This window comes from Balaenoptera acutorostrata, chromosome 5, assembly GCF_949987535.1.
Source record: "Balaenoptera acutorostrata chromosome 5, mBalAcu1.1, whole genome shotgun sequence".
Lineage (NCBI taxonomy): Eukaryota > Metazoa > Chordata > Mammalia > Artiodactyla > Balaenopteridae > Balaenoptera > Balaenoptera acutorostrata.
The window spans coordinates 3,566,685-3,587,835 of record NC_080068.1 but is presented as its reverse complement, the minus strand read 5'-3'; the positions used below and the strand labels follow the sequence as shown (position 1 = coordinate 3,587,835).

The 21,151-nt window shown below is 44.7% G+C and overlaps 1 protein-coding gene across 6 annotated transcripts in view; it reads right to left on the bottom strand.

Annotated features, from left to right (window-relative positions):
* The window catches only part of RAPGEF2 (Rap guanine nucleotide exchange factor 2), a 248,001-nt gene that overhangs the window by 161,971 nt on the left and 64,879 nt on the right, over window positions 1–21,151 (bottom strand). For all 6 annotated transcript variants that reach the window (XM_057547436.1, XM_057547439.1, XM_057547437.1 and 3 more), the window contains exon 2: window positions 2,095–2,165. In XM_057547436.1, the coding sequence (XP_057403419.1) occupies window positions 2,095–2,132 (38 nt within the window). In that variant the 5' untranslated portion in view covers window positions 2,133–2,165. The remainder of the gene's footprint in view (window positions 1–2,094; window positions 2,166–21,151) is intronic.

The following is a 21,151-nucleotide window of genomic DNA, read 5'->3' as shown; positions in this document are numbered from 1 at the left end:
TACACATCCGTGGCCGCCACTCCCACTGGAGCTTCCTCCTCCCCTCTGGCAAATACACTGCCTCTGATCCAGCTGGGTGAAGGCAGTGAACCTTAGAAAACTAATGCCGTGTGGAAACGACGTACAGCACGTCAGTGAGGACCTGAAAACCTCTGCATTGCACACAGTGTGTGATCTTACAGCAACACAGCCAATTAACTGCACGCCACCAGCTGCTCCGGATCAACGCACTGCCTGCAGACGGACAGCCCCACGGCGCACAAAGTGAGGCTCCCACAGAGGAAAGCCTCCCCGCCTTCCTAGGAGACCAGCGTCCCACTGCCCAGCCCTGAACAGACAGACCTGGAAAGCCTTGATTAAGAGCTTTTTTTGTTTTTTTGCTAAAGTTGGAAAACTGTATTATGTGGAAGTCTTAACTCTTCTCTATTAATCCCAGGGGTAAAATTTTATTTATAAAATTCAAAGGAAATAACTTATCTAAATAAGACGTTCTTTTCCCAGAAAGGGTAGTTAATATAAAGCGGTTTATCCAAGTCATTGAGTTTATCTGTACCTCTTTTCTAGCTATTATTCATTTTGCTATCCTGAACTTGTTCTAAAAAAGGACTTAAGTTAGTTGCAGCTGATGTCTTGCATAAATATAAGAAACAAACGACTTTTTGACACAAGCAGAACAAGATACACATCTTAAAGGTGACTCCTTGTAAGTTCATGCCAACAAAGCTGAATAGTCTCCAAAATAGACTTTTTAAGGTGTTAAGTATGCTAAACTATACTGTTGAAGTAATCAGTTATTTCTAACCAAAATTTACTTTTGAAACAGCAGAAAATGGTTAGTGGGTGTATGGGGCTTTATTGTATTACTTCTACTTTTGTAATCTTGAAAATTTTCATAAGATGTACTAAAAATTTCCTTTTTCTATTGCACCAAATTACTATTACCTAAGTAATTTTATAACTACATATACTATAGACACACATTATATAATCGATATATCTGAATATTATCGAAATATTATCCATGTGTAGTCTTATATACATATGTCAATGTGACATTTATATTTTCATATTAATTAATTCATTTGCATTTGCAGGTTAACTGCATTCAATTAAACAGACAATTGGCGATATAATTTTTTCCTATGATAGCTGTCATCAAGAAACATAAAATGAAAGTTACATACTTTAGAAATTATCCTTGCTTTAATTTGAGCCATCTTCCAAATTCCCAATGGTTATGCCCTTTCTAATAAAACTTTAAATCATTTTCATTACAAATTTTATTTGGGAAGTATTCAATCCTCTTGACACTTTTTTCAATTAACAACTAAATATGAAATTGACATGCTCACAAATTAACTAGTGTTTAAAGAGTAAAGGGGAAATACATAGAAAAAGTATTCCTTTCATAATTAAAAACTGCTGGTATCAAAAGTAGCTGGAGCTGGAGACAACAAAACTTTCCCATAACGTCCTAGTTGGTGTTTATATGTAATCCATCTTCCTAAGGTCCTTTATTTTCTATTCCAGTTAATCACTGGATTATACAAGATGTTTCTGATCTTTTAATGTAAGCCCACATAACCATAAATAAGGTTGCTGTATCACTGTACAAGAGAAGTGGTAAGAGTTTTATATGAATGGACTATATAAACAACAACTATGGTATCAACTGAATTTCCCAGAAAAGGGCAGTCAACTTAATGCAATAAATATGTTATATATAAAGACCTAAAACATACTAAAACAGTGAACTGAATCATTCTTGGAATAGTTAAACACATTCTGGTTTCTTATGTAGCTGAGTGCTAGGAAGGAGATTTTTATTTGCCAGGATGGCAAATAATGCTCCTTTGGTGTGTTCACCAAGTGGTGTCTATTGCTTCAGGTGGGGAGGGCAGGGAGAGGGACAGGAGGCAGAGAGGTGACCACTACGGCAGAAGTGTCAGAAATTATCATATGGATGTAAAACTTACAAGGCCAGAGGAGGCCGAGTTTTCACAAGTAAGTTATCTTTAATCCTGCTTCTAAACAATAGTAAATAATCACATAAAACCCAAGCATCCTATTATTATTCATATTAAAATGACTTACCTAAGCTGATGCTCCCTCAGGTTGGATAAGGCTTCCATACCATGCAAATAGGAATACACTATTTCCAGATCCTGTTTGAAAAAAAGGACAGAAATTATTCAACTTGTCGGGAAAAGAGGCTTCTAAAATAAGTCATTATATTTACAGACCAAATTTAAAATAGCTTTTTTTTAAATACAAGTTTTTTAGACATCAAAAATCACATTATTGGGCTTCCCTGGTGTTGCAGTGGTTGAGAGTCTGCCTGCCAATGCAGGGGACACGGGTTCGAGCCCTGGTCTGGGAAGATCCCACATGCCGCGGAGCAGCTAAGCCCGTGCGCCACAACTACTGAGCCTGTGCTCTAGAGCCCACGAGCCACAACTACTGAGCCCACAAGCCAGAACTACTGAGCCCGTGTGCCACAACTACTGAAGCTCACACGCCTAGAGCCTGTGTTCCGAAACAAGAGAAGCCAACGCAATGAGAAGCCCGCGCACCGCAACGAAGAGTAGCCCCTGCTCAACACAATTAGAGAAAGCCCGCGCGCAGCAAGACCCAACACAGCCAAAAATTTAAAAAGCAAATAAACTTAAAAAAAAAAGACTCCAGTGAATATCTAGGAGTTTCTAATCTCAAGAATACAAATCTACATTTACTCCTCCCCCAAATCTTAGCCCAAATGTAAAACAAATGTATTTCAAGAAATTTGTAAAATTACCCTCTTTTAAAATAATAGCTCCACTGAGCTGTCATTCACACATCGTTTTCTTTTCTCTTTTTTCTTGCAGGGGGCCACAGAAGCACTGTGCACATGACCCAAGCCAGGTGGTGGGCACAACCCTCCCTGGCCCTTGGCTCCACCCGGGGTGCCCCCTCCTCCTAGAGGTGAGCCACTGTGAGTGGGCCCAGGGCTGCCGGACTCGCCAGAACTCAAGATGTATCACTTGCGAATAATTCTGTGGTTTGTGTTTGCCAATCACCACCATAATTCCTGAATATTTTTACCACCCAAAAGACAACCCCACACCCTTTAGCATTCACTCCCCATCCTCCCTTCCCCCAGCTCCTGGCAACTGTTACTCTGCTTTGTGTCTATGGATTTGCCTATTCTGGACATTTCGGGTAAATGGAATCTCACAATGGAAATACACGACCTTTTGTGACTGCCTTCCTTCTCTTGGCCTAATAGCTTCAGGGTTCACCTAGGCTGCAGCAGGTAACAATACTTTCCTTTGTATCACCAAATAGTACTCCATTATAGAGAGATGCCACGGTTTGTTCATCCACTCATCAACTGACGGACATTTGGGTTCTTCCTACTTTATGGCCGGTATGAATAATGCTGTCGTGAATTCTCATGCATACGTTTTTGTTTGCACACCCGTCTTCAGTTCTCATGGGTATATATATACACCTGTGAGTAGAATTGCTCATTCATATGGTAACTCTGTGTTTAGCTTTTCAAGGAACTGCCAAATTGTTTACCTAAGCGGCTACATCATTTATAATCCTATTGGCAAGGTCTAAGGACTCCAATCTCTCCACATACATCCTCGTCAACACTAACGTCTGTCCTTTTTATTTTAGCCTTCCCAGGTGTGTTTGAAGGTGTTGATTTGCATTTCACTGATGACCAAGGGTGCTGACCATTTTTCATGTGCTTATTGGCCATTCGTACATCTTTGGGTAAATACCTATTCAATTCTTTGTTCACTTTTTTCCCCCCCAGGGGTTATTTATTCTTTCTTTTTTTAACATCTTTATTGGAGTATAATTGCTTTACAATGTTGTGTTAGTTTCTGCTGTATAACAAAGTGAATCACCTATATGTATACATGTATCCCCATATCCCTTCCCTCTTGGTCTCCCTCCCACCTTCCCTATCCCACCCCTCTAGGTGGGCACAAAGCACCGAGCTGATCTCCCTGTGCTATGCAGCTGCTTCCAACTAGCTATCTATTTTACATTTGTTAGTGTATGTATGTCCATGCCACTCTCTCACTTTGTCCCAGCTTACCCTTCCCCCTCCCCGTGTCCTCAAGTCCATTCTCTACGTCTGCATCTTTATTCCTGTCCTGCCACTAGGTTCTTCAGAACTTTTTTTTTTTAGATTCCATATATATGTGTTAGCATAGGGTATTTGTTTTTCTCTTTCTGACTTACTGCACTCTGTATGACAGTCTCTGGTCCATCCACCTCACTACAAATACCTCCATTTCATTTCGTTTTATGGCTGAGTAATATTCCATTGTATATATGTACCACATCTTCTTTATCCATTCCTCTGTCGATGGACCCTTAGGTTGCTTCCACGACCTGGCTATTGTAAATAGTGCTGCAGTGAACATTGGGGTGCATGTCCCTTTTTGAATTATGGTTTTCTCAGGATATATGTCCAGTAGTGGGATTGCTGGGTCGTATGGTAGTCCTATTTGTAGTTTTTTAAGGAACCTCCATACTGTTCTCCATAGTGGCTGTATCACTTTACATTCCTACCAACAGTGCAAGAGTGTTCCCTTTCCTCCACACCCTCTCCAGCATTTATTGTTTCTAGATTTTTTGATGATGGCCATTCTGACTGGTGTGAGATGATATCTCATTGTAGTTTTGATTTGCATTTCTCTAATGATTAGTGATGTTGAGCATTTTTTCATGTGTCTGTTGGCCATCTGTATATCTTCTTTGGAGAAACATATGTTTAGGTCTTCTGCCCATTTTTGGATTGGGTTGTTTGTTTTTTTGATATTGAGCTGCATGAGATGCTTGTATATTTTGGAGATTAATCCTTGTCAGTTGCTGTTCACTTTTTAATTGGGTTATGTGTCTTTATCATTGCATTTTAAGAATTCTTTATGTATCCTGGATAGAAGACCCTTATCAGGTACATTATCAGTAAATGTTTTCTCCCTTTCCGTGGCCAGTCATTTCACTTTCTGGGATGGTGCCGTCTGAAGCACAAGGTTTTTAATTTTGATGAAGTCCAGTTTACCTATTTTTTCTTTTGTTGCGCACGCTTTTAGAGTCACATTTAAGAAACCATGATCTAATCCAAGGCCACAACAATTCGTTAATATATTTGCTTCTAAGAGCTTCTTCTTCCACAGCTTTAGCTCTTACGTTTAAGTCTACAATCCATTTTTAATTACTTTCATATTCAGTAAGGTAAGGGTCCAAGTTCATTCTTTTGCGTGCAGATATCCAGTTGTCCCATCACCCTTTGTTAAAAATACTATTGTTTCCCCAGTGAATCGTACTGGTGACCTTGCTGAAAATCAATTGACCGTAAATGTCAGTGTTCATTTCTGGACTCAGATCTATTCCGTTGGTCTGTATGCCCGTCCTCATTCCACGACCACTGTCTCATTTATGCAGCTTTGGAGCAAGTGTGGAGTCAGAAACTGTGAGTGTTCCAACCTTATTCTACTTCTCTGGGTGCCTTGTGTTCACATCTGAATTTTAGAATCAGCTTGTACATCTCTGCAGACACGCCAGCTGGGGTTTTAATGAGGATTGCACTGAATCTGACGATCAGTTCAGGCAGTAGAGCCATCATCACGGTATTAAGTCTCCCAATCTGTGACACGGGATGTTTTTCCACTGAATTCGGTGTTCCTTAATTTCTTTCAACTATGTTCTCTACTTCTCAGTGTACAAATCTTGCACTACTTTGGTTAAATTTAATCTTCTCTTTTGATTAAGAAAAAAATTTCTGCAACCTTACGATACCTTTGAGAACAATCCGAACTATCTGTGCACTTAGATTTCACGTATCAAGGGCACAGGGAAGCGACAGTGAGTCACAGAATAACTAGGTAAGGAATTCAAAACCTTTCTAAGAGGATTCCAAGAAGGTTTTCAGCCAAAAATATATTATTGTACACCTTAAAACAATATTATGATGTGTTAAGAGGAAAAAAATACCTCATTTATAATTCTCAATTGTCCCAATTAAAAATGTATTAATACTAGAAATTTAAAGTGTCGCCCTCTAATGTTCAACTTTCAAATAAACTGATGGGCTTTAATTTTATTCATCTGTAGCTTTGTTATTTCCCATAAGTCTTTTAAAAGCTATTTATAGATTGAAATCTAAGTCTAGACCTAAAAGTGCAATACAAATAAGAAAGCTAAAACAAAACCTTCCCCACCATCCAGTTAAGAGTGTGCATTCCGAAAGCTAATAAATCCCTTCTTTAGAAGCAGTCATACCCCAATCTTAATATTCTATTTGCAGGTAGGGGAAACCAATAAAAATGTCCTAAATGATGAGTTTTCTTTAATACTTATAATAGAAAGTCCTTCTGAATAATGCTAAGGTTCACATTCTATTTTAGGTATTACAAATATGTGCTACTTGCAGTCGTTACATAGTACAGAAGGCCACCCTCCCATTTCTGAAGAGCTTATAATCTGAGTCTAACACGAAAGTCTTACCCTTTTTTCACTGAAATACCGATCAGCCCCTTAGAAGCTGCCCAAGGCCCACAGTAACTTCTATCTAAGCAAACAGACAAGACTATTTATGTTTATTAATCTTCATCAGGCAAATATAATATTTACACTGACCAAAAATGTCTATTTAGGAAAGGAGTAGAAAGAAATAGGGTTTTTCAAAAGCTGGAGAAGGGAGAAGTCTGAAAGAAACCTGAAGGAACAAGAATTTGGAAGATTCGAATCAGAGTGGAGGAAAAGAATAGCCCTAACCCTTCAAAGACGACAGGCCTGGAAATAACGGAGTGTCTTCTCCTTCAAACCAGCAAAGCAGAAGCCAAGTAATAAAGCACGTTCCTCAATGCCGCGGCACTTTATTCATCTGTCGCTCTTCAACATTATGGGGTTTCCTAGTTGGACGGGGGGCACCTTCCTGGATAAGTTATGATGTCACGCCCATTACGAGTGTCAGCATTGCATCCACAAACGTAGCAACTTTGAGTATGAATGTATAACCTGCATGATTACACAGAATCTATCTATGAACAATACTACTACCATTATTTCTTCATCTTAAGACAATATGCGTAACTAAAACCTGCAGATTCAATACGATTGTTTATTAGTTAATAAAAACGGGCAGGACCACTGCGTGCTCTTACCAATAAGTCGCTGACGTAAGTGACAGGTCAGGAAGCTGTTTCGGGGCCTGTAATATGCACTGAGCGTGTGCGTTACACCATTACTGCAGGACCAAATTTAAAATGCAGTTTGTCCTTCTGTGTGTAGCTGCATAAATAAAACACCTGCACCTCACATAATCCTGATGTTTGGGGGCAGAGTAAGTTTAAACATGTGTCAGTCGAGCAATACAGAACCAAAGAATCTGGTGCAACTGTGTCGTGTATTTTAGATGTGTGGCCAAACCATGAGCTTCTTCAATGAACTCAACAATTACGTCCAGAGTTTCTCTATTACTCTTAGAAAAAGTCATCTCAAAAGAAACTTTTACCTGGTCTATGCCACAAGGAGCTTGGAAACTCGAAGAGCAGACGTCATTATTCTAACACGAAGCCTTCACACGGAAGGCTGGTTCATCTAGCTGGAATCAGACAACTTTACAAATAAATTCCACCTCAACCTGAGGTCTCTTCTTTGTAACTAACAGAAGGAACAGTAAGAAACTGACATCTAGACGGCAGGCAACAAACAAGTCCATGTAATGTTTCACTGGGGACCAGCACAGGTTTGGGTGAGTAGGAAAGCTTAGGAAAAAGGCATCGGGAAATCTCTGCTCTCGGACTCCAAGGGATGAAAGACAACTGAGCAGAGATGAGCCGGGGAGATTGCAAACTAAAGGAAGGCCGGCCCTGTAGCCACCCTTCCCTGCAACACAGAGCCTGGTGGCCAAAGAGCAGGCTTACCAGTGATGAGGGACTGCAGGTGACGTGAACGACACTGAAAGGCAAAAAGGGACACACGTTTTCTTCTCCTTTCCTAGGGGCAACGCGGACTGCGCGGTATTCTGAAATAGGCAAATATGGCCTTTTGAATCTTCTTATCAATTTTCTGCTACCCTCTCCCCAGGTGTCCAGCGACCTCGCATCATGCCCACCGTCACTCTGGGCGCCCTGCCCTGGTCTAGAAGCTGAAGGGAGATGATGTGAACACACACGTGAGTGATCAGTGAGGCTTTGCTGCGTCGTCCCCGGGGACCCATCGGTCGGCATCTGCATTTCCACAGTCCAAACAAACCTCTAGGTGGTAGGAGATTTCAGAAATGAAATACACCGGGGGCCACGAGGAAGGAGACCCGGAGACAGAGGCTCTGCCAGGAGCTGCCTGACCCCTCCGCGCTCGCCCCTCACGCTCCCTCCACTTTCCACGTGGAGGTTTCAACCCTCATCTCCCCTTCATGGTTGGCCTTTGTTAAAATAACCCGGGAGTTGGTAAGGAACGGCCTTCACCCAGCAAGGAAACAGAAAGGCACAAGGGTGGGTGCTGAGGAGTCTTGCTGCTCAGACCAACCCGACACCTGCCCCGCGGGCAGCATCTCAGAGCAAGCTTCCTCGGAAGAGGAACAGGGAAATGTGTGCCCTTCGGGGACTTACACTCTTGGGTTCTTTTTTTTTTCTTCTCTCTCTCTACACAAACGAGACATTCAGAGTGAAGTTATGTTTCAACAAACTTGACTATAGGAAAAAAAAAAGTATGCTGCAGCACTACAGCACCTGATCACCTGAAGCATCAAATTGTGTCATTTCTGTCCAGAAACCATGATCTGCAAACAACTTGCAAACCTCCCCACCGCACCTCCCAGGACAAATAAAACCCACTTGACTATTACTATTTTAAAGGGCCCTCAAAAAATATAAGCTATTTCCACCCCCCCCCCAGGTTCTCTAGTCCTGGATACAAACAGGAACAAATTGCTTTAACCAGGAAGCAGCATTTTTTAGAACAATAGGCCTTTTCTAGAAAGGACATCCTTTTTTAAAAATAGATGTTATTTGAAGGCAGAGAAAAGTCATAAAACCACTGCAGCCCAGCAGACAAGAACACTGACCAGCCGACTGGAATGCAGTTTTCCATGAAAAAGACTTTTTTTTTTTTTAAATCCCAAATGTAAACAATGTAAGCATCCTCTAAGTCATCTGGGAGAAGGACTGTTCACAACCTAAAGGGTCCTCTTTCTCAGAGTGTGTAAACAAACCAGGCTCAGGGGGAAGAAGTCAGGGAGAGCGCCCACATCTTGGGCACGTTCTCTAGTACCTCCTTAGAGGCTCACTCAGGATATAATCGGCTTCAGAGCAGACTTGTAATTCACCGAAAACCAGGTTTTAATTTCCCTTGCTTAGCAGCATGGGGATTGGCTAACAACTTACGTCTATTTTAACATGATCTTTGAAGCGCTGAAAGAGGACACCCATCCGCCACCTCCCCCCTCCCCTCCACAGACGCATATTTTGCACTGTACTATGAGAAAGAATATATCCTTTTCCTTTAAAGTGAGTTTTGTTTCACATTATGAAGCAACATATTTGAACTATAATCAGAAGTAAGGTGGTCAAAGGTACAACCTTCCAGTTACCAATTTTTTAAAACAAAAAAGAAGTACGGTTGATTCCTTTAAAAAGACTGTATCTCAGTCACATCAAAGAAGCTAAGGCCAAGACCGCGCTAGAGCCCGCGGCCTACGGAGGCCCACGCGGTGAGTGGCCTGGGCGCCCTGCCTGCGCTGCCGGGACCAGGAAGCACGCTACTGAGACAACAGCTCTCCCTCACCAAGACAAGAAGGTAATGCAGCCCTCCTGGCCAGAGACCGCTAGCCAGGAATTAGAGTTACGTTCTGAACGGTATTAACAAGGAGGTTGACAGCTAGACTATCCAAGGCTCGCGCTCAAGGCCACAGCGCACGGGGAGGGCCAGAAGGGAGAGAAGTCTGCACGCTTTGCTGTGTCTACCGATGCGGGGGTAAGCTGAAAAGTTTTACCTGGGAGAGGCCACGTTTCTTTACGCTGAAACATGTAAAAGCCATCCTCGGAAAGACAGCGGAAAGAACACGAGCGCTGGTGTCCAGTGGCGCAGAGCCCAGGCCCTCCTCCCCGCTGCTGCCAAGACGCGAGGCCCCGCACGTGCTACCGAGACTGTCTGCACACCAGCACGACTCCACCTACTTGGCTGGGCTGTGTCACCAAAATGACATAGAGTTTCGTAACGACGCACGGCACACACAGACCCTTGAAAAGTGGGGTAGCTGATTTCCTTACCTGTGAGATCTGCAGACAGGCACACAGTAACGCCAAGAATTACAAAATTTTAAGTATCCCTGAAATTTATATACATCAGATTTTGTATAAATCACTGCATCCTTTTCATATGTATCTCTATCCAAAAAAAAAAAAAAAAGTCAAGTGAATTATTCATGAAACATGTAAAGGGCCCCTGGACGGCCTGCCATCTCAAGCCAGCTTTTACATCCGGTGGGACCGGAGGGGGCCAGCCGCCCGCAGAGCGCGAGACCTGCTCGCACTTCTGAAGCCTGTCGCCACCCGCCTCCAGGGCCCCCCAGGCTGCCTTCCCAGGAGAGCCTCCCGCCACCGACCCTCGCACCCCTTCCACGCACGCGGCCGGCAGCGCGGGGTGCAGCCCCTCAAGCCCCCTGCCCCCAGGGCCCCCCCCCCCGAGCCGTCATAGCCTCCCGGGCTGCACACCCGCACGGGCACCCCACGTGTGCTCTGTGCAGCCGTTTTCCCTTCCGGGGGCACCTGTTATCTCCTCGGTCAAAGAACAGACACCCCAAAGTCACTGCTTTCTTTTACACCTCTTTCTCCTCTCGGCATCTAGCAACCGGCTGCGTTACCAGGAAAGAGAAGGGCTGGTGGTGTGTAAGACACTAGGGAGAACGCTAGCCCTGGGAGTAACGGGACGAAGGGAAGGCAGGGAGAGGTGTTCTGAGCCCCGGTACCCGGACAGACTGGGGCAAGCGTGCACATGGCCACCGGGCGGCAGAGCGGACCGGCGGTCCCTCTAGGCCTGGGTCTCACAAGGCGCGCCCACTGTGCATACACATGTAAGTAGGAGACTGGATCTTTACAACATCCCTGAGGGTGGCTCAGAGACCACGACCGCCCTTTCTCCTCTGCTCCTAATGAAAGGGGACGGGGGGCAGGAAACAGGCCCATTAACACTCCCATTAAAGTCACTTCATTTCTACCATCCCAAGCAGGGAGAAATCTTATCTTAACCCGGGCACCGCCCTCAACCCTACACACCCTGGTAAAGAACCAGAGCGTTTAAAAAATGTCCAATCACTACACCGCTGAGGTGTCTTGGGCCCTCTTGCCTCATACCCCAGGAAGTTACATCATCACATACTTCAGGGAAATGTAAGGAAAAATCCATGGTGGAATGCATGATTTTCCGTAAAACTTTTTTTTTTTTTGGCATGTCAGTATCAGTTTATTAATTGTGACAAGTGTACCATCGTTATAAAATATGAATAATAGGAAAAACTGTGTGGAGGACATACGAGAACTCTCTGTACTATCCTCTCAGTTTTTCTGTAAATCTAAAACTGTCCTAAAAATAAAGTTTTTTTCTTAAGTAAGTTTTTATTGGCGTATAGTTGATTTACAATGTTGTGTTAGTTTCTGCTGTACAGCAAAGTGATTCAGTAGAACTCTTAAGTTTGTTCTTAAACAGCAATTTCAACCCTAAATCATATGAAGGCTGTTTCTGAGCTTACTAATTTATACCCGAAAGGAAGACAATCCCCCAGAGCTTTGATTTCATTCAAATGCACATATCAAAACGCAGGAAAATAAAAATGCTAAAAAAAAAACGCAGGAAAACCTTGTGATTATATGACTGGTCATCCAGACTCAGCCTGGATACATTCCTTCAGCCCCAGGCTCTTGAGTGCTGCATCTTTACAAGACGCGTGGATGAGGAATTCCAGAAGTAAAACATACAGGTTCAGGCTATTCTGTGTGTCCAAAATGTCCTCAGATGTTCTTATATATAAGAGAGTTTTTGAACAGTTCCTAAACTTGAGACAGGGATAATTGTAAGGTAAGTACCTCTTGAGTTAGCCATGAAAATTACAAAACGACCTCGGGGGTTAAGCAGAGCCCACCCGGCCACGCCTCCTCCATCTCTAGCTGGCGGCAGGGAGCCCAGGAGACTCAGTGCAGGGGAGAAGAGCTGAAGGCGGCAGAGGAGAACCTCCTGAATTCTGGGGAGCGGAGGGCGCATTGCACGTAATCCCCATCCTCAAAGTCTACCTCTTACTGAAGAAAATGTGAGAGTTAATGATTCAGCAACAGCAGCCGTCCTGCGGCAGTCCTTATGCCCCTCAATGGGCAGCGTCGTGTTTAGCAACTGAGACACACGTTACGCCCCTGCGTTCACCGCCGTGTCCAAGGGGAAAACAGCAAGTAGGTTTGTTTGGTCTGTGAAGGTTAAAATTTTCTCATTAGAAAAAAATCAACAGTTTCATTGTAACTAAAAACTCATCTTGCGGACAAATAAGAAAAATATCAAGTGTCTAAATCAGCCCACGATTCCTGTGCTCAAGGGTCAGCATGTGTATTTCCACTTCAGAACAATGCACACGACCAAGCTGACACCTCCCCAGAATTCACATCTCTCTGGCAGCGGGAACAAACATCTCAACAGAGCTTCATGGTGGAGTATCTACTTTATTTTAATCCCTCAGACTGCAAAATGTGTAGTCAAATTTTAATTGCACAGACACAGATTCACACACTAGAGAATGATTTGCCATGAACCGAATGCCAGCCTGGTTTTTGCTCTCCGTGGATAAGTGAGCAGGCAGTGAACGAGCACATTTTAAGTTCACACTTAAACATTTGATTAAGTACAGCCGTAAAGGTCAATCAGCTGTACACACACACACACACACACACACACACACCGACTAGGATAAAATGATTCCTGGACCACCTTCCCTTTCAATTAAAAAAAAAAAAGCAGCCAAACATGCCCCCTCCACCCAGTTCCCCTCTAAGGACACAGTTACAACCTTGGCCCCAGTGCGGCACTCGTTCCCCAGGGACGGTCTGGCTCGGGTTAAGCCCTGCAGGAACCGAGCTGGTGCGGGTGGGTGGAAGGGGGCAGAGCCCCCCGAAAACCTGGGCAACAAGGGCCCAGGGCTGCAGAACTACCTTGAGGACGCCCCCAGTTCCAAAGACCACCTGACTGCAGAGGCTCCTCGAAAGGTGTGCATGGGAACCACTCACACCACTCACTGAGCGTCCCTACAGTAGCGGGTTCGCACAGCCCTGGCGGAACAAAAGCAAAGCAGAGCGGGTCACTGAGGACACGGGCTCTCCACAGCCTCTTGGCAGAGAGGAAGCACTCCCGTATGAAAGCAAGTTTTAAATATAGAAAACGTCATTGCTGCTATTTTTCTAGGACAAAAGACAAAAATAATCTGACATATGCTTTTCCCATCTTGAATGTTTTACCGAGGAGTCAACCACCAAGAGTATTACTGATTCTCAAACTTTTTTTATTTCTCAAGCGGACAGGAGAAGCACATGAGAATATTCTACATAAGCAATTAAAGCCTTCCAACTATGTTCATCAGAAATGAACTAAACGCTGAAGACATTTTAGATACTGTTCAAAATTGATCTCTTTCAGATCTGTCCATATATAGATAATTCTAATCAAGTGCTCCACTAGAAAGTACAGCAGGTTGTAGTTTCTGAAGCATCCTACCTTTCAGTCATGTTTCAAACTCTCCTTGGAAGCTAACATCTAACATCATTACTTTATAGCTGTCCTGCTGCCCCCAACTATACAGGATGTACCACGCACACCTGACAGCTTAAATTTGTGGATGTGTATATTTGACCTATACACTGGACTCCATCACATTCATAAATAAATATCATAAATCAAGAGCCCTTTGGCCATCAAAACAGCAATGTTCTCTCACACACACACACACACACACACACACACACACACACACACACACACACACACACACACACACACACACACACACACCCCTGGAGACCTCGAGCATCATTACCAAGACCCTCCAGAAATCAGGAGGAGACAAAGAGCCCTCGGTGAAGTCGGTTACGGTGCAGGAGCCATCACAGCCGGACAGGGAATGAGAAGGAAGGTGGGAAGGCGGCCCCCAGCCCCACGTTTCCTAAACTACATCCAGAACTCAGAACGCCTGGCACTTCAGGGCCAGTGCGATAAAGGGGAGGTGGATTTGCTGATCAGCTACTTCATCCCAGAACTAGAGGATCCACATAGGAAGAAGGAAAAGGAAGCTGTGAAATTTCCTTTTCCTGGTGAAGGACACATTCCAAAGAAGCCTCGTGAAGGGGTTCCAAACGTAGGTCCATACGAAGGCCTTCACTAGCATGTGGCAAAGTGAAAAAAACAAGGGTGCTGTAGGAGGTTCTTGACGAGACGGAGGGGCTCAACTTAAAGAGCTCACCTTTGGGGGTCATCGCCACTTTCACGTGTTTCCTTTTGCTTTTATCATGTCATCCTTGGAAACCATATTGACGCTAGGTGACAGTAATCCGTTGCTCTAATATCATTAGGAGAAGACACCTGTTGTAACTGCTGTTGGCACCTCAATTTCTGAGTGGTGGTCAGGAGGGTCAAGGGTCTCACTCAATGAAACCTAAGAACCTGGGGCACCCGCTTAGGTGAGCCTGCCGCTAACGCGGGGATGAGGGGTGACCGCAAATTCCCCGAATTATTCACCTCTTACTGCCAGCTCTCATTCTCAAAACTTTCCGGAGAAAAGCACACTAGGTATTTTGACCCTCCCCCCAAAAAGAGATTTTTTTCAGTAATTTTTATTAAAGAAATCTCTAAACATTATAATCTTCTGGTGGAATGCCGGGCCTTGGAATAGAATGGAAACTTTGCAGAAAATGTGGCAAGATGCTCTGGGCAGGGCAGGCGATGGGGGCGCACCCTGCGGGCACCTCTCCCCGGACCCCGTGCGCCCCGGTCCTGGCTCTGCGCTCCCGGCAGCCACTCAGCCCCTCTGTGCCTGTTTGCTCACCTGCAAACTGGAGAGGGTGATGGTATCTAAAGGAAGATGCGCAAAGTGCCGAGGACACAGCCTTGGCCGAGAGCGGGCACCTTCTGACCACCAGCTACCGTTTTTATCACTCCGCTTTTAAGGACAACGATGGAAATCTAAGGCGGTCGGGTGCCACAGGGCGAAGGAGGCATCAGGAATTCTGCGGCCACGCTGCAGAGACGTCCGGGCGACACACTCGGAATAGCACTGTAGTTCTTCCTTTGTGTCTTCTTGGGTGATTTCTGGTTTTAAAGTAAAACACAATGCTGCACGTAGCAGCGAACGGCTGGACTCGAAAATAAAGAATCCTAAACACAGCTCATATTTTTCCTAATACCAATGACAACTTCTATTGAGTCCCAAATTTCAACAGAGAATGTGGGGAGAGAAGATCCCAAAATCTGTTTGTTTAGACGTTACCCTTCCCCTGGCTCGCAGGGAAAGCCCAGGCACGGAAGACTCGCTGCGCACACAGCCCCGCGCCGGGCTCTGTCCTAGAGATGGTTCAACCAAATCCTGGTCCTCAAAGACACACTACTCTACGTAAAACAGATAACTCATCAGGACCTAGTGTACAGCACAGGGAACTCTACCGCGATAAACCAGTATCTATATACTGTGGTATATCAATGTTCTGCGATAAACCATAACGGAAAAGAATACGAAAAAGAATAGATACATGTATCTGTATAACTGATTCACTTTGCTGTACACCTGAAGGTAACACAACATTGTAAATCAACTATACTCCAAAAAAAGAATTTTTTTTTAAAGATAAACAAAGAATTAGAAACAAGAAGGAAAAAGAGGAAGACACTCCATCTGTGAGGACCCATGAAGTCCCTCACAGATGCCTACAATGCGAGACAGAAATTCAGTTGTAAGTCACAGGCATCAGAAAACAAGTTTTCTAACTCCCACACTCAACAAATGCTCTCCACCGCTCCATCACCACTGCCAGCTGTTCATCAGACGGTTTATCTAAATCACATCACACACATTCTCCTGGGGGCCCGGGACCCTCACACAAACACAGTGAACTAATGACACCAGAAATCACAAATGTCTATAACCTCACCCTTCACAACTTGCCACTGAGTACCTACCATGCACAGGAAAATGTGATTAGAACCTGTATTCAGCTTCAAGTCCTCTGACCACTAGAAAAAGCAGTGTCATTCCCGAAGTATATCTTTATTGAGGTATTTAAATTTATTACAGCTCAATAATAAATTATACAGCAATGCCCTCTGACAAAAAGTCAAATAAAGTTGCATGCCTCTGGGGATGAAACCCCACTTGACAGAACCACCGGCTAGGCCAAACTCGGGGGGCCTGAGCCCCCCACTGCCCTGCACCCAGTCTACTGTCAGAGCCAAGCGCCAACGACAGGATGAACTGGGACAGAGCCAGGCAGAGGAGAAGGGGAGGCGGGGGCACAGCCACTCCCCCTCTGGTCACAGGCCGTGCACCACCAAGCTCAGTCCCTCCCAGCAGCTGACCGTCCGCAGAGGCTACAGGTGCTTGAAGAACATCTGCGTGGCCAACAGGCACATGAACAGATGCTCAACATCACTAATCATGAGAGAAATGCAAATCAGAACTACAGTGAGGTATCACCTCACACCGGTCAGAGTGGCCATCATCAAAAAGTCTACAAACAACAAATGCTGGAGAGGGTGTGGAGAAAAGGGAACCCTCCTGCACTGTTGGTGGGAATGTAAACTGATACAGCCACTATGGAGAACGGTATGGAGGTTCCTCAGAAAACTAAGACTAGAGTAGCCATATGATCCAGCAATCCCACTCCTGAGCATTTACCCTGACAAAACTATAGTTCAAAAAGATACATGCACCCCAATGTGCACAGCAACAGTATTCACAATAGCCAAGACATGGAAACAACCTAACTGTCCACCAACAGATGAATGGATAAAGAAGATGTGCTATATATATATATATATATATATATATATATATATACACACACACACACATATATACACACACACACACAATGGAATACTACTCAGCCATAAAAAAAGAGCAGAATAATGCCATTTGCAACAACATGGATGAACCTAGAGATTATCACACTAAGTGAAGTCAGTCAGACAAAGACAAATACCATGTGATATCACTTACATGTGGAATCTAAAATATGACACAAATGAACTTATCTACAAAACAGAAACAGACTCACAGACACAGAGAACAGACTTGTGGTTGCCAAGGGGAGGGATGGATTGGGAGTTTGGGATTAGCAGATGCAAACTATTGGATAAACAACAAGGTCCTACTGTAGAGCACAGGGAACTATATTCAATATCGTGTGATAAACCATCATGGAAAACAATATGGAAAAGAATGTGTGTATATATATATATGTGTATAACTGAATCACTTTGCTGGGCAGCAGAAGTTAACACACTGTAAATCAACTATACTTCAATAAAATTTTTTAAAACCAGAATATCTAAAACACATTCTTTTTGCATATTATCACTAGCAGTTATTTCTGGGAGCTTTGGCTTTTGAGAACATCCAACATTCACCCAGAACTAAGCCTAGGGAATGAGTTGGTCATGTAAGCTCCAGCGGGATCAAAAATAAAATACAGTTACATGAAGTAAAGAGGTAACTTCCCTGTGGGGTTCACTAAGCAACTCTAACACCACCACCATGATAGGGTCTCAGCAACAGCGCTGGGTTTTCATAAGAACTGTGTCACTTGGAAATGTGACAAATGTTAAGGATATTATTTAGATATATTAATCCCTGCCTTTTTTAAAATGTCACTTCATTACAGCTAATCCTCATTTTGAGTGGAAAACGTCAGTCACTCAAAATCAAACATTAGATACTTATGGAACTAAATCTACTACATTAGACTGCTTGTTCCTGTGTATCATTTACCCCTCCTTAACCCTGAACTATATGGCAGGTAAAGACTTCCTGTTACATTTCTTATTCTTCTGGACGCAAGGCATTGTTTTATTCGGGAAGGTAATCATTAGATGTCACTGAAGGGACCCACATGTAACCTCTGAAACCCCTTACTTCACAATGCCGGTGGGGATCCCACCAACCAACGCATACAGGTCTTGCCCAAGGGGGCCGATTACCTTGTGAGTGGAACACTCAGTGCAAAACCCTGAAATGCAGAAAACAGTGCGGCAGCCCTGCAGCACCTCCTCACACCCCCAAACACTCATGTCCATCCTGCCGTTAGTATTAGCACCCAGAGCGAAAATGAAATGTTTACACATTTTGAAAGAACAAGGGGAAAAAAAACAAACACGGAGTGAATACTTTTTCTCCTTCACCACCCTTTATGTCTTTTCTGCAGTGAGTGAGCCGATCAAGCGTACGTACGGAATCACACAAGCAACAACCACACCCCCGGATTTTTCAGCTCCCGACACTGGGCTCTCCCCATCCCCTCCAACTCTCTCCTTAGAAACGCAGAGGCTTCCCACTGACCCTCCCTCACCTGACCTTCCGAAGTCCGCAGAGCAGCAGCTGTTTCCCTGCCAAGGTTCTGGAGGGAGACGTTCATCCCTCTTACCCCTTTTCTCAACTATCCAGTTATTTCACAACCTTTCAGAATCTGATCTTTGCCCTTCAGTTTGCTGAAATCCCTTTCTCAGAGATCACCAAGGACCTCTCTCAAGCAAATCAGCATTGCCTGTGCCCCCCATGCCTAGCACTGTTCTAGATGTTAGGGATTCACCAGTGTACAAACCAGACGAAACCCCCTGACCTGTGGACACGCGGGTCCAGTGGGAGCAAAGAGGCTGACTAAGCAAAGTATCGAAAGTGTTAGGCAGTGACGAGCAGTCAGAGGGAAAGACGGCAAAGGGCGGAGAGCACAAGACATCAGGGGCGGGGCGGCACTGCCCAGCCCTCCCCCGGGTCTCCCGGGCCCCCCAAGGGGCTCTGCAGGCTGCACGGGCCTCCCCAGCGCCAGTCCTGGGCTGGTCCTCGATTCTCACTCTTCTGTATAAGGCTCCTTTCACCTAGAAACCATGTCTGCTCTCAGCCCACCTTTACAAGTAACGCCTGGGCCCTGACTGTTCTTACAAACCACCCGCCCCCCCCCCCCCCCGCTGCCCCTGATCGGTTACCTTAGGAAGCTGCTGCAGCATCACTTCAAATGGGAGCTCAAACCACATCATGTTCACCCCCAAAGACTAGCTGCATCTTCTGACCTCTCCCCTCCTGCCACAGGTTCAAGGGGCCCAGCTCTTCCAGTGAAAACCCGAGAAGCTACCTCCCAACCTGTGGTCGCTCCTTGTAGCAGCTCTTTGCTCTTTTTTCACACATTCAATTCGTTTTTTCAGTCCCGTGAGGCTTCCTGTCACTCTCTGTTCCGTTCTATTTCCAGTGACATGGGCAGTTTCAGGGCTTTCTTCCCTTTTATCATGCGTAACACAAACACAATAAGGGGCCCTGGACAGCTTTACAGGCTGTCACCTCCACCAGGGGAGCACTTTCCTGGATCGCCAATCTGCATCTTGTCACACAAGCAGGTTCGGTGCACCCGAGGTCCCACCCCAGCCTCCTCCCACTTCCTCTGCCCCAGCCTCCACTGGAGGCTGCTCTGTCTCCCAGCCTCCTGCCCGCCCATCCTGATGGGCACCTCCACTCACACCCTCCGGGAGGCCTTTTCAGGCCACTCTGCTGCACTCTCCCCTCCCCTCTTCTCAGTCATAAGCAACTGACCATATACGTTCATTTGTACCGTTGGTATTTTTCAACATACACGTGAAATACCTGCAGGAACAGGGCAATAGGAGCAATACTGGGTAAGCCCGTACGCTCCCAGGGAGGGACCCTATCTCGTACCTCCTTCTACCTGCCATCGACCCTGGGAAATGCCTAGAAGTGCTGGATTCTGGAAGCCGAGCAGCAGAAGGTCCCGTGGCCAGCGGCGGCTGTGGCGAGGCTGGTCCTGAGGCTCAGATCACTTCACAGCGCGACGCACCGAGGTCCCGACGCAGAAGGAGAGGCAAAGGCGCGTCTGGTCACGGCTACCTGCACAACGCACGCGCCTCGCCTCCGGGGGGCACCCTGGGCCTGTGCACACACCCACCTCCACGGGCCTCCTGCCAGAGCTGCTAAGGCCTCCAGTGAGGCCTCTGCTCTTTTCCCGACATCCCGGGAGGACCAACCCACAACTGTCCAGCTCCTACTCCCAATTTCTTACCTCGCTTTCTTCCATTCTTTTGTTTCTGACTGCTTTCTCTTATACCCTGTGATTTGTTTTTTTTTTTTTCAAATCTCCCACAATGTCCACTGCTTAACGCAGTTTGATGGTACAACGGCCAACATGCTAAAAAACAAAAACAAAGTACCTGCTTCTATACTCAACCTGACATGAGTCCTTCACTGATGATAACCTGAGTTTGAAAATCTTTAGACAGAGAGCGGATACATTTAATTCTACTCATGTATACATATATAATACAGAGAAAAATCACTGCTGAAACAGATCTGAGGTGTACATTTTCCTCTGAGTTAAAAATATACTGACTTTAAAATAACAGCTACGGCGGAAAGAATTAAAACTTTGCACCAGGTGGCCCACTTTAAATGTTCTATTTGAGGCAACGTTACTTTAAACAAGACTCCTTCACAATAAGTCATCATTTAATTAATATCCAAATACCTTGAGAGCCAATAACAGTTCAACAAAATAGCTGGAAATCAAATATCAGATATAATTACTCACAGCTGGCTTTATTCAACTGATGTCATATTAAATAAACTTATCCCACAGACCTTCTCCCCTCCCCCCCAAAGGGAAACAAATTCCTTCAAGGAACATAGAAGGCTCTTTGTGTTAGATTTTTTTTTAAGTTTGCAGAATATATTCTAGTATTAAAGATTTTCAGCAGGAGTACATAATATTAAAGATTTTCAGCAGGGTACACTTGTTTTTTGTACCATTCTGTGTGTTTGCAATATTTCAGAGCTTTGGAGCCTTGTTTTCCTTAAGACTAATACAAAAATAGCAAACCAGACTAAGTCACAAAACACAATGGACAT